The 13753-nt window shown below is 44.5% G+C and overlaps 1 protein-coding gene across 1 annotated transcript in view; it reads left to right on the top strand.

The window, feature by feature from the left end:
• The window catches only part of SREBF2 (sterol regulatory element binding transcription factor 2), a 34829-nt gene extending 22413 nt beyond the window's left edge, over window positions 1-12416 (top strand). The window contains exons 11-19 of the mRNA XM_066633466.1: window positions 70-239; window positions 428-596; window positions 1134-1254; window positions 2157-2266; window positions 4327-4459; window positions 5459-5627; window positions 7686-7871; window positions 8949-9060; window positions 11603-12416. Coding sequence (XP_066489563.1) covers window positions 70-239; window positions 428-596; window positions 1134-1254; window positions 2157-2266; window positions 4327-4459; window positions 5459-5627; window positions 7686-7871; window positions 8949-9060; window positions 11603-11823 — 1391 coding nt within the window. The 3' untranslated portion in view covers window positions 11824-12416. The remainder of the gene's footprint in view (window positions 1-69; window positions 240-427; window positions 597-1133; window positions 1255-2156; window positions 2267-4326; window positions 4460-5458; window positions 5628-7685; window positions 7872-8948; window positions 9061-11602) is intronic.
• Window positions 12417-13753: the final 1337 nt, after the last annotated feature.

A 13753-nucleotide genomic window follows, 5' to 3' on the forward strand; every position in this document is an offset into this window, starting at 1 on the left:
GGATAAGTAAGTGTGGCATGATCTCTTTTATACTATAGATAACTTTTTCTTGTCTCATTCCTGATTAAGGTAAGCTTCCATCCTGCTCAGCCTACTCAGGTTTGCACATGGCGCTGTGTGCTGTGAATCTGGCTGAATGTGCAGAGGAGAAGATTCCACCAAGCTCGCTGGCAGAGATTCACCTAACTGCTGCGGTTGGTCTGAAGACCCGCTGTGGTGGCAAGTTGGGCTTCCTAGCGGTGAGTGAATTTTTGAGCCTGCTAGCAAGATCAAGGAGATTCTGTGACATTCTTGAGTTTTTGCACATGAATGTAAAAATGGGAGTGAATTGCATTTATCTATATGTAGCTTTACCCAAGATTGCTGATTCTGAACTAAATACATGTCTTTTCTTCATTCTTAACTTGGCCATTGCTTTTTTACCCAGAGTTATTTCTTAAGCCAAGCCCAGAGCTTGTGTAGTTCTGAGCGCAGTGCCATCCCTGATTCCCTACGCTGGCTGTGTCACCCATTGGGACAAAAGTTTTTTGTGGAGCGGAGCTGGACAGTGAAAGCTGCTGCCAAGGAGAGTCTCTACTGCACTCAGAGGAACCCAGGTGAGAGCCAGTGGACTTGTGAATACCTTGCTTTTAGCCCATTTCTGCCCAGCCCACAGGTGTACGCATTTGATATCTGTTGCATATATGCAGTGTTGGGCAGAAATGGCTTAATCTTCTCGTCCTCGTTATGAGAGATTGCAACCTGGTGCCTGCATGCTCCCTCCAGCCAGTTTCTTACATGCTCTCTTACAGATTCTTACAGTGCTAACAACTTTTAGCATTGAGTGAGCAAGTAGAGTGCCACGTCCCGTATCACAGTGTAAAATCACAGGATTTGTCCTGCAAGTCACTTTTCCATCTGAAAATGCAACATGGGAAGGATTTGTATCTATAATTATTCCTCTTGGGGATAACCGCGTATTGTCAGAATTGGGAAGCAACCCTGGACCTTTTTTATCGTTAGGTTTAACCTCCCAGTGAGTGTGTCCTGGGAACCTGTTTTGAGCACACAATTTCAGGTTTGTAGCACTATAGTTTGCTGTTTGCTTTATGAGTAAAGGCAAAAAAATACACTGACTGTCCTGTTGTCTGTAGCTGATCCTATTGCACAGGTGCACCAGGCATTCTGTGAGAACCTGCTGGAAAGAGCTGTTGAATCCCTTGTGAAACCTCAGGTCCCAAAAGGAACTGTAGGTCAAGATGAAGAAGAACCCTGGTAAGCTGTAATCTTATCCTAGTGGTATTTTTGTTCAGAAGTGAGCAAGAGATTATGAACTCTGTTGTCTTTTTTTGTCAGTTCCTGTAGCTCATTGTGAGAGGAAGGTTGTAGTAGTATTTTATCCGGTGGCATAGCTGGAGGGGGTGGAGCACTCAGCCTGGCAGGGAGGTGGGTGAGCGGCCCCTCCCTTCGGAACCATTCCCAGGTGGGGGGGGAAACGGAGAACCCCTCCCCGCCGGGAATGGTTCTGAAGGGAGGGGCCGCTCGCCCACCTCCCTGCCAGGCTGATTGCTCCGCCCCCCTCCAGCTATGCCACCAATTTTATCTCTTCAGTTGGGAGTAGTGTGAGGATGAACATCCCTGCACCAATAACACTCTCTATGCAATGCAGACACTGTGACTGTATTCCTCTGCAGTACTACCTTGATAGGTGCCAAAGCACAATTTCCCTAAACAATTTTTAATGGTATTGCAGAGAACATGTTTATGCAGGCACAGCTAAAGCCTTACGGGCCTGTACCCATCCTTGAGATGGTCAGCTAGTGCCTGGCAAGGTTCATCAGTACATTATTTCTGTTTGGGGAAAGGGGTATAGAGAAGGACCTCATATGAAGCTGGACTGGTGAGTTCCATTATAAAGCACAGTTTACCTAATGATGTTAATATGTTGTCACAAAGCAAACAGTTATGCCCTGCCAATTAACTCTGAAATTAATCATCATGGTTTAAGGCAGTAACCCTGTACATACTTTCCTGGGAGTAAGGCCCATTGAACTCAGTGGAACTTACTTCTGAGTAGACATGCATAGGATCACACTGTTAGTGTTAAAATGATGCTCTGTAGGAATGTGATGCACTTCTTAACTAGAAAATGTCTGCCTTTTGGTTGTGCTTTGCAGTGAATTCTCTAATGCTTTAGAATACCTGAAGTTACTCAACTCTTTTGTGGACTCTTTGGGAAGTGGAACACCACCTTTCACTGGAAACTCTGTTTTGAGATCTGCCCTGGGTAAGTGTGAGGGGTTCTCAGCCCTTCTTAATGGGTCTCTATATTTTTGTTTCTTATTTCATTTTGGAGATCTGGAAATAGTCACTGATTAGCTGATGTTGCTTCTTGTGTTGAAATCTTTTTTAAAAAACGAAATACCCGATTGATGATCTCTCTCTCCTTACATAAATATCTATAAAGTTTAGCTTTGTATTAAGAAATGAAATCCAAAGTATATGCTTATCAAAGGCTTATTTTAAATACCATAGACAGCATTAGATTGAAAATGTCATCCTTATTCGAAACCCAGTGTTGATGATAAAACACCTTTTTCCCCCATGGTGTTGCTTCTTAATAGCATATGACAAGTAGCAGTCCTTACCAGGAATTTCATCAGGGGCATGGAATGTATTTTGGCTGTTTTTGTATTGCAGTAGTGGAATCTCAAGGTAAACACACAGTGTTGGCAACAAGATTAAAACAGGAATGAGTAGCACTTTCCTGATACCTAGGGACAGATTTCTCAGATGCACTGTGTAGAGAGAGAGTGTGTCCTTCTGCCTTTCAGGCGTGCCCAGTCACATTTAAGTGTGTTATACTATTAGTTATCATTCATGCATAGTTGGATCCAAGTAGCAGTTGAATGGAGACCTCAAGGGAAGTGTGTGTTGAACAAAGTGTTTGTGATTCATTTGCTTTATGTTCTCCTTAGACTCAGTGTGTTTAATGGGTACTGTCTTCTCAGCTGAGATATCTGAGTGGATGCTCTGACTACTTGTCACTTAAAGGTCTTGTAGAGCCTCTTGTGAAAGCTGATATAACTTGGCCAAAAGCTTGAGGCATTTAGTAAATTCTGGTTAATGACTTCATTTCCAATGCGGAGTCATCCCTGGAGAAGAATACTTCTAGCAACTGGACTTGCAGTGGGGTACTGAGCAGTCTTTCTTTGTCTATTGCTAGTGTCTGTCCCTTCTGCGGAAGCCATAGGATGAAGTGAGTCGTCTGTCAAGATGCTGCCTTTCACTGATTCTTGCCAACCTATGCTTCAGTATTGGCTGCAGGTGTTAGGGCATCTCCATTTCCGTACCCCTATTCTGCAGGATGAAATTCTCCAATGTGACCTTGGCAAAGAAAGAGGATTGAGTCACAGTTCCCTTGTTTCCAGCTTATCGCATCTTGCCAGCCGCAAATACAGTCCTAGCAATTCTTTTACAGTCCTTCCCTTTTACTCCTTTATTCCATGATCAGATGGTATACGTTCTGTATACACAACATCACAACTTGTATGAACAATAGACTTAGAACAATAGGTCATCACAAAATGAAGCAAATTAAATACACAACCGTCATCCTTGTGGCTAAGAAGACAATGGCCGTCTTCTGAAACTTTGGGCACTTAGACTTTGGGAAAGACTGTATCCAGCAGTATTGGTGGCAGCAGGCTACTAACTTCTTGCCTGATCTGCTCAGTCTGGTTAGATTCAGATGTAGCTTAAATGAAGTCCCTGCAAACAAAAGCACCCAGTGGCCAGAGGCTGTCCTCCTTAGCAGTTTCTCCCATGCAAGCCAGCAGCCTCCCCCTAGTCTGGTTCCCAGCAAGTCAATGAAGTTGTGAGTGGAAAGGGCTGGAAGTTGCTGCTTTAAGAGGTCTTGCATTATTGTTCACTTCTTAAATTTTGACTCAGCTTATTGTCTTGTCACTAAGGGGAATGAAAATATGTATATTGGTGCTGTTTCCTAAAACAAAGAAACAAACAAAAAAACAATTTTGGAAGAGGTTAATTTAGAGCAAGGAGTGCATTTAATGCTTTCCCACCCACCATTTCCTATTCCAAGTTGCTATCCTTCGGTGATTCCCCCCCCCCCCAGCTAGGTTGAAGTTTGCAGAGTGAGTATGGGGTGTCATTTGGATAGTGTGGATAGGAAAATGGTCAGGGAAAGTGTTATGCACATCTTCTCCTTACCATAACTTATCTACTCTAAATTTCTCTCTTGAAGCTGTGTTTTAATTTAAAAAGTGTTGAAATTTCTTCTGCAGGAAGCCCCAAGGCTCTCATTTTTGTCTCATTTGTCATTCCTAGGTCCTGATGTCGTCTGCAGGTGGTGGTCATCAGCAGTCACAGTGACAATCAGCTGGCTCAGGGGTGATGATGCAGCTGTGAGATCTCAGTTCACCAGTGTGGAGCGAATTCCTAAATGCTTGGAGATGACAGAGTGTGTGGTCTTTTTACCTTCATTTTCACAACTCTGCCTTCCTGGAACTGAAATATAAAAGAGAGATCCCTCCTTCTCCCCCCCCCCCAAATCTGTTTGAGCCTGGCACTCATTCAGACCGTGTCATGAACTTGTGGTAGAGTTGTTTAGTGCTATGGAACTAAGTTGCATCTTCAATTAGCTTTCAGACTAACAGCCCAAGTCCTAACTAACTGTCCAGTCCAGGTGCAGCTGTGCCAATGGGGCATGTGCTGCATCCTGCAGTGGGATGCAGTTACTGAGACCTCCTCAAAGTAAGAACTTTTGTTCCCATATCTTGGGGCTGCATAGGATTGGACTGTATTGCATGCTGTACCTTTTCTTTGTTACATGGGCCAAAGGGGTCTTGGGGTGGCAGAGGCAGAGACCCTCTTGTGCATTAAATGCTGGTTAATTCTGCAGCATCAGTCCTCGAGAGAGGTCTTTGTTTAAGTATTTTCACTGAAGTACGTTATCTGTGTTAGAGTTTTGTGATGGTGTTTAAAACTGCAGCTGCCTTATAGTAAAGGCTCAGTCCTTTAATTATGTGCAAGGCAGAACAGAGAGGAAAGTCACCAGAATACTTGGAACTGCTTCATATGTCACACTTTAAATGTGTGCGCACAGCAGCACCATTCTAGCAACATGGAGAGGTTATGATTCCCTGCCATGCATTTACTGCCACATAAGGTATGAAGCAACTCTTGGCCTTGGGTATTCTGAAGTTGCAGTGCCCTTTTGTTTGCTTGTACAGTGCCTTTTCTTTCATCTGGAGGCATCTATCAACTAAAAACTTTATGCTAGTTTTAGAGGGAATTCTGGAGTCTTGAAGAATGGAGCTGAAAAAGAAATAATTGAAAATTGGTTCTGGAGTATTTTTGTAAATGAAAAACTTGATGGAGTAAAGCAGGGTTTGTCTGCCTGACTTTGTTCCTGACACTGGCACTGACTTTGTTCCTGACTGTCATCCTCCTCCTGTAGGAATGGCCTTGTGAAAGCCATCTTCCATGTGTGCAAAGCCATGAATGCCTCATTGTCAAGCAAGGTGGATGGGCAGCAGAGCTCCTTTGGTCACTGTGAAAGAGCCAGTACTCATCTTTGGAACAGCCTCAACATGAGCAGTGCGGTCTCAAGCACAGGTCTCGACAATGTAAGTGCAACTCATTACCTGGCTGTTGTGCCTTTTACATTTCTACCAGTAGGCAAATGTTAAGTTTATTTCTTACAGGAGCTGAGGTCTGTCAAATCTCCTTCTGGAGCTGAAGAGGAAACACATATCCTTATTCTCTACATTCACTACTGTACAAAGAGAAGGCTGTTGTTGTTGAGTTGTTAAGTCGTGTCCTACTCTTTGTGATCCCATGGACCAAAGCACACCAGGCCCCCCTGTTGACGACTAACACAATCTAACCATCTCATTCTCTGCCATCCCCTTCTCCTTTTACCTTCAATTTTTCCCAGCATCAGGGTCTTTTCTAAAGAGTCCTCCCTGCTCATGAGATGACCAAAGTAACTTCAGCACCTGTCCTTTCAATGAATAGTCAGGATTGATTTCCTGAAGAGAAGGTTACTTCTCTTATTTTCCTGCGTATGTGGCTATTGCTGCTGTGTTTCCTTTTCTGTTCTTGAGAAATGTATCTGGTTCTGGGGTGTTAACTTTGCCAGAATAAACAGGAGGAGCACTTGCTTGATTCCTTCTTTGTTTCCTTATTGATACCTTCTGAGTGAATTGTTTCTACACAAGTCACTGTGTTTTAGTCTCCTGTGGGTTAGATTAGAAGAATTCTAAATACTTGCATTGAGGAATTGACCCCTCCTTCAAGTCTTCTCTGGTAGTATGCAATCTTATGTTTGGTTCCCTTGTTCATCATTGCTGGGTGGCAGCTGTAGTGCATTGTAGTTGCATTGCATGTTCTGGCAGTACTCGTGCAATGTTTCCGCAGTGCAATACAGAGGCACATCTCACCTCTGCACTACATGTAGAACATCCTGGATTCAGCATTGGGAATTCAGAGATTTAGGTGTTCTGGTAGTCATTTCACTTCTTTGAAACTTGGAGTTGGACTTGATCCAGCCTTCTCCCCAGAAGTAAGACTATTTGTCCAGACCACAGTGTGCCATGAGCAGAGAGCAAGTATGTGAGATGTGTGAGAAGAGTAAATGGGTTGAGGTGGCTCACAGAAGCAAGGCAAAGCCATAGATGGCAGCAGAAGGGCAAACAAATCCTTACTGCAATTATCTGTTTGCCTATGATTTGTATTGTGAATGAACCAAGTGAATTGATCACCATTGTCTTTTTCCTGTGGTTTGATATAGTACTAAAGCAAATACTACTTTTGCCAGCAGAGGGCACACCAAGGTCCTTATTGTGTTGATGTGTAATTTTTGTACTAAAGAAACATTCTTAAGCTGTAACCTCTTTATTCCTGGGCAATCATTGTTTCTCCCCTCACTTCACATGGACTAGACCATATATTGCTTCGGGGAACCTTTTTAAGGCCCTTATCATTTTTCATACTGTCAAAGTGGTTAAATATTGCACAAGTGAAATATGGCTGAATAGTACATAAGAACAGTGATGTATTTTCTCCTTTCCATATCAAGGGATCTTCAGTTTTGGATTAATACAGAGTGGCCTCAGTTTTTTCATTTCTGTTAAATTTTCCATTTTTCATCTACATAATAAATAGAAATTCATACAAAGTGCTAAACAAAAAGACAAAGCATATTTACTGGTAAATAAACCATGTTGGGTAATCCTATGACTCCTCACTATGAGAAATGCTGCAGTAGCAATGATTTGACAAAGGCGAGTCATTGTAAGCACATTACCCTAGAATCTGTGCGGACTCCCTCAAGTCTTTTGAACATTCAGGGTGCTGGCTTTGACCCTTGAATGGGGCATAACATACAGGATTGCCTCCTCCCTTATCATATATCATGGTCTTGATTTATACATTGGACAACAGGTCATTCAGAATATTGTATCCGTGCCGGGTCACATTCCTAGAAGAAAGGGCAGTTGGTGACAGCTGTCAGCCGGGTACCTTTCAGCAACATTCTTTCTCTTCTTAGAAGAATATATATATAGAAAAACTGAATGTGTGGTTCTGCAACTACCAGGGAAACTTTTAGCCACCTGCATGCTTCTGCTGTCAGTTGTTGATGGTGGAATATTTTAGTCACCGAATGGAGTTGTCTCTTGCAGATGATCCAGCTGCTGGCCTGTGACTTGCTGCTGTCTCTCCGCACCACTCTGTGGCAGAAACAGACCAATTCCAGCCACGCTCTGGGAGAGATCTATCATGCTTCAGCTTCTGAATTGACAGGATTCCAACGTGACCTGGGCAATCTGCGAAAACTGGCCCATAGCTTCAGGCCTGCTTATCGAAAGGTGAGATTCAGCTGCTTGTATAAAAGGAGACTCCAAACCCGAGTATAGGGGGAACAGCACCTGTTGTTATTTTGTTATAAACCCAAGAAGCTCATTACCCAGATCCTAGACTGGGAGTATTGTGCATAGCATGTCTATGCAGTGCTGGTTTGTAAGCTTCGACTTTGTCTAGCAGTAATTGTATGTTTGCTGTTTTCCTTGGGCTTGAAGAAATAATACTTAATGTATTATTATTGTTATTATTGTTATTATTATTATTATTAATAATAATAATAATAATAATGTATTTTACATTATCATGTAAAATGTACATGATGCTTCTTACATGTTCAGAGTGCTCCATGTACATTCTCTCGGTACTGGCTTACAATAGCCCTGTGATGTATTTGTGGTAATGAACAGATATTGCCATTGGGGTGCTGAGGGACCAGCAGCTTGCCTAATGCTACTTGGTAAGCTTTTGCAGTATAGTGAGATGTGAACTGGGAGCTTCCTAACTTGCATTCATAAGATACTGTGCTTAATAGATTTGAACAAGACTGAGATGATTCCAAGATTATAGTGTAACAGCTCCTCTGTTCAGAAACATTTGTATAGTGTGCCCTTTTTACATTGTGCTCATAGATTTTTATTCAGTACAAGGAAATATTTTAATGCTGACAGGGAGAGAAGTAGCTAAGAGGAGTAGCAGGAGGTGGTGAAAGCTAAACCGTGAAAGGCATGTGCCCAGATCCACAGCAGCCTAAGGTAGTGTGGAAAGAATGCACAAAAGGTTGAGCCTACCTGTTGTTGTTGTTGTTATTATTATTAACAGTATTTATATACCGCTTTTCAACTAAAAGTTCACAAAGCGGTTTACAGAGAAAAATCAAGTAACTAAATGGCTCCCTGTCCCAAAAGGGCTCACAATCTAAAAAGATGCAAATGAATACCAGCAGACAGCCACTAGAACAGACAGTGCTGAGGTGAGGTGGGCCAGTTACTCTCCCCCTGCTAAAAAAAGGAGCACCCACTTGAAAAAGTGCCTCTTACCCAATTAGCAGGGGTTAACCTGTTCTGCTCTTTTCCTCCTTCCAGGTGTTTCTGCATGAGGCCACTGTACGCCTGATGGCAGGGGCCAGCCCCACACGTACTCATCAGCTACTGGAGCACAGTCTTAGAAGGCGTACACCCCAGAGCAGCAAACAAGGTCAGTACGCTCTTGTGCCTTTCCACTCTCACCCAGTCATGGAAACTAGAGACAGGGCTCAGATGTGCCTGTTTGTGTATTCAGTGCTTTTGGAGAGTGGTTCTCTAAGCCAGGGCTGCCCAAACCCCGGGCCACTTGCGGCCCACGGGGGCCCCCAGTCCGGCCCCCCAGGGAGCCCCCATCTCCAATGGGCGCTCGGCCCGCTGGAGCCCTCACTGGCTCCACGCGACTGCTCTTCAAAGACATCGAGGAAAAAGCTAAGCACTCACAGGAGAGCAGGAGCCCCGCCCATCCGCAACCCTCCCATTAGGTTGGGGAGGCTACAGCTGAGTTCAGGTGTTGGATGGGGGTGAGAAGTCCTGGGTCTGTTTGCCCTGCTGTTTGGGTTGGGGGGGTAGGCACTGAGGAGGGATGGGAAACTGTGGGTCTATTTGTGCTGCTTGTGTGTGCTGGGGGGTGGGCGCTGCAAGGGAGAAATCGCGGGATGTTTGAATGCTGCTGGAGAGCATGTCTACTCAGCAGTAAATCCCATCAGACTCAGTGGGGTTTACTCCCAGGAAAGTGTGGATCCAATTGGGCTGTGAGTGTGCTTGGGGTCAGGGGCTAGCACTGCAGGGGAGAAGTCCCGGGGATGTTTGAATGCAGCTGGAGAGCAGTAGTAAGCAGTAAGTCCCAGCAGTAAGTCAGCAGTAAGTCCCATAAGTAAGTCTCCAGTAAGTAAGTGGGGGTTACTCCCAGGAAAGTGTGGGTTGATTGGGCTGTGAGTGCTCAGTTTTGGAGGTGGGCACTGCAGGGGAGAACTCACGGGATGTTTGAATGGGGAGGAAACTTACTGTTTTTGCTTGTTGGGATTGCCGTTTGTGAAGGGGGAAATACATACAGCTCTCTGCCTGCTTCTAAGTTTGTTTGGTGCTGGGTGCAGGCTGGGGGAGGGGGGACTGAGAGAAGGAGACAGGCAGCTCCCTTCTCTGTGTGAATGAGGAGAAACAAACTCCTGTCCTGAGGGGGCAGGTGCCCACCAGATTCCTGACTGATTGTGTTCCTTTGCTGCTGCTTGTTGCCAGGATTGGGGGGGGGGGAGAGAGAGAGAGAGAGAAAGAGAAAGTAAAAACATACTCCTGCATGGGGGGGGGAAGGAGCCCATAAGAACAGCCCCACTGGATCAGGCCATAGGCCCATCTAGTCCAGCTTCCTGTATCTTACAGCGGCCCACCAAATGCCCCAAGGAGCACACCAGATAACAAGAGACCTGCATCCTGGTGCCCTCCCTTGCATCTGGCATTCTGACATAACCCATTTCTAAAATCAGGAGGTTGCGCATGCACATCATGGCTTGTAACCCATAATGGATTTTTCCTCCAGAAGCTTATCCAATCCCCTTTTAAAGGCATCCAGGCCAGTCGCCATCACCACATCCTGTGGCAAAGAGTTCCACAGACCAACCACATGCTGAGTAAAGAAATATTTTCTTTTGTCTGTTCTAACTCTCCCAACACTCAATTTTAGTGCTGACTCCTCTTAAGTTTGTTCTGTACTTTTTCCTAGGAAGAGGTGTGTTGTATGTGTCAGGAATTATTTTAACAACCCCCCCTTTCTGGATCTAGTGTATTATAAATAAGCTCAGTAAAATTAGTTCATTCATATAAGTTCTCTCTAATATATTCATTTATGTAAATTTATTCAAATTTGAAATGTAAATCCCCCGCCGCCCCCCCAACTCAGTGTCAGAGAGATGATGTGGCCCTCCTGCCAAAAAGTTTGGACACCCCTGCTCTAAGCTGTTGGACATGAGCAGGAGAAGATGAGACTTGTAGAATCATAAGTAGTGTGAAGTGTGGCAGGATGTAGTTTTGTTCTAGTGCTTGGCTACCTGGATCTGCCTTGGCAAAGCTGTTGTGATTTTGGGGAGGTGGAGAGCTGAGTCTTGGGAATTGTAAGAAAATTGCAGCTTCATGAACCTTGTGCTGTGCTATATGTTGCACCATATTAAAGCCTGTAAATTGTAGCAGGACTCAACAAATCAAGGAATTTCTGTCTTAACTCATGATTTAATTAAAAATTTGCAGCCTTTCAAGCTGAAGACTTGTTTAAATTATTGGTTATTGCAACCGTAACCCCCCAAAGTCTTACAGACTTAGTTTTGTTTTTTTTAGATGATCAAGAACTGAATCAGGTTGAAATGTGATGAGATAACAGGAGAGAATGAGGACCTCAGAATAATTAAATGCTCTTTCTTTGTCTCTGCTGTGGCCACTTATTGTATGAATAGTAGCATAGTCTGTGTCTTGGGTGCGTGAAGCTAGGCATTATCAGGACTGGAAAGCTAAGAACCAACATTGGGAATTCATACAAAACTTGAGATGGTATAAAGATGCTCACTAACTGACACTTCAGGCTGCAAATTTTGAGGAAAACAAAGGCTTGAAATGCAGAGGGTAGGCCTCCCTCACCTGTGGCAGTATCGTTCCTATTACTAAAGCAAGGCTGCTAGGTTTGGGATGCTGGACTTCAGTATAATTTGATTTCTTTTCCCCATCTGTAGGTGAAGTGGATGCCCTTCCTGGACAGAGAGAGCGAGCTACAGCAATTCTGTTGGCCTGTCGCCACCTCCCCCTTTCCTTTTTGTCATCCCCGGGTCAGCGAGCTGTCCTGCTGGCAGAAGCAGCCCGCACATTGGAGAAAGTTGGGGACAAACGTTCTTGCAATGACTGTCAGCAGATGATTGTGAAGCTGAGTGGGGGCACAGCCATTGCTGCCTCCTAACCCTGGAGGAAAAGGGGGCACATTGCAATCTTGAAACCCATGGACAGAATTCTTGCCCTGTTGTTCCCCTGCCTCTCTTCTGCGCTGTTACAGGTTAGGACCATGGAAGTTGCATTATTTTAGACCTGGGTAGGGGTTTGGTGTAAACTAGTATGGCTAGTGATTCGCCTTCTGGTGCAAACTGTACCCACACATGGAGTTAGGGAGTGATTTTCCTGCTACATCTTGGAAAATAAAAGTCCTTGTGAGGATGAGTCGTATACATGGAGTTGGGTTCTTGTGTTTTTCTCCCTTAAGAAAACCAATCTGTGGTAAGAACATTTTTGGGAAGTAGGGGGATTGAAAAGAGGTGTCTGGAATCTTTTTACCAGCATCTGGTGGTTCTAGATCTGCAGGTAAGGTGCCATATTTTGAGGGAAGGCCTGGGGAGGATCTGGCTATATTAACCTCTGTGGTCCTCTAGTGCAGCGTTTCTCAAACTTTGAGGAAGCTTTGCTCCCTCAGTAAGTTCTTGCAGGAGAGGGGCTAGGACAGTGACAGTGATCTCCAATATCGCGTTGCTAAGGAGGGTGAGGGGGGGTTCTTTGCACTTACACTGAATGATGTAGGGCTGCAGCGGGCTGCAGGAGGTGTGGGGAGCCCTGCGCAACCCTCTGCAGTGCTCCCCAAGGCTTGGAACATTCACTAAAAGCAGGCGCAAAGCACTTCCATTTTGCAGGAGGTGCTTTGCACCCGCTTTTAGTGAACGTTGCAAGTCTCGGGGAGCACTGCAGAGGGCTGTGCAGGGCTCCCTGCACCTGCTGCAGCCCTACATTATTCAGTGTAAGTACAAAGCACCCCCCCTTGCCCCCCTTAGTAACACGATCCTGAGGATTGCATTGATGCCTCCCTCCCCTTCCCCCGCCCCTTAAAGGGATGGGGGAAGTGTTACCCAAACTGGTGGGTTACGACCCACCATTTTGAGAACCACTGTTCTAGTGGGTTGTATTTTTTTAAATCTTTCTATAGATTCTATGTTCTTTGAGAGTTTGGGGGATTCAGCCTCTCAAGGAAGTGCTTCACAGTTTTTATTCAATTTGGGGTTTTATAACAATGTTGTGTGGCTTTATAAGTTGTAGGGACAAGAATTCAGTTTTTTCTCTCATGTCTCCTGCCCTTCACTCATCTTTTGTTCCCCTCCTCTCTCTTCCTACAGAGCTATAGTGGCATTAGGCTAGGGCTGAGCCTTCTTTCTATGCCCTGCCTGATGGGAAACAGAGGGGAGAGGGATAAGGGATGTAAAAAAACAAAGAAAATTTATATTCTTGTGCATTGGCTTCCATGTCAGTGTGTTTAGGATAGTGGTCGTAGGGAAAGAGGTTCAGAGCAAGCCTGCATTAACCAACCTATGTCATAATGGCTACTTCCTGCCCTTTCCCAGGATTCTTTGGGGGAAGCTGTGACAATTAAGCAGGTTTTAAAGTGCAGAATTGCACTTTATGGAAATGGCAGAATTGGTTGTAGCTGACTCTCCTTATTGGCAGAACTATGTTGAAGAATTTTTATGGCCTGGAGTCCCATGTCCCAGAAACCACTTCTGCTTTCCTCCCTTGCCATCACCCTTTATATGTATCCTTGCTATCCAATTTAATCTCCCTAAACCTATACAGATTCCTTTTCACATGCACACCCAACTAGAGTCTGAATTTGGGAACAGTTTTTCTTGGGGAGGTCTAATTTCAGTTTGTGTCTGCCATCAGCAACAGTTTATTTCTACAACTGGACACTTGCTGCAGAAGTAGGACTCTCTTTTCTTTATAATCAAATGTTTCCCTGGAACTGCAGCAAAAAACTTCCAAGTGAATAAATATCAGTGAAGAGGGAGAAGCTGTGGAAGGAATTTTTCAGCTGTGGAAGGAATTATATCAATGTTGTTCAACATCAGACCAAT

This window comes from Tiliqua scincoides, chromosome 7, assembly GCF_035046505.1.
Source record: "Tiliqua scincoides isolate rTilSci1 chromosome 7, rTilSci1.hap2, whole genome shotgun sequence".
Lineage (NCBI taxonomy): Eukaryota > Metazoa > Chordata > Lepidosauria > Squamata > Scincidae > Tiliqua > Tiliqua scincoides.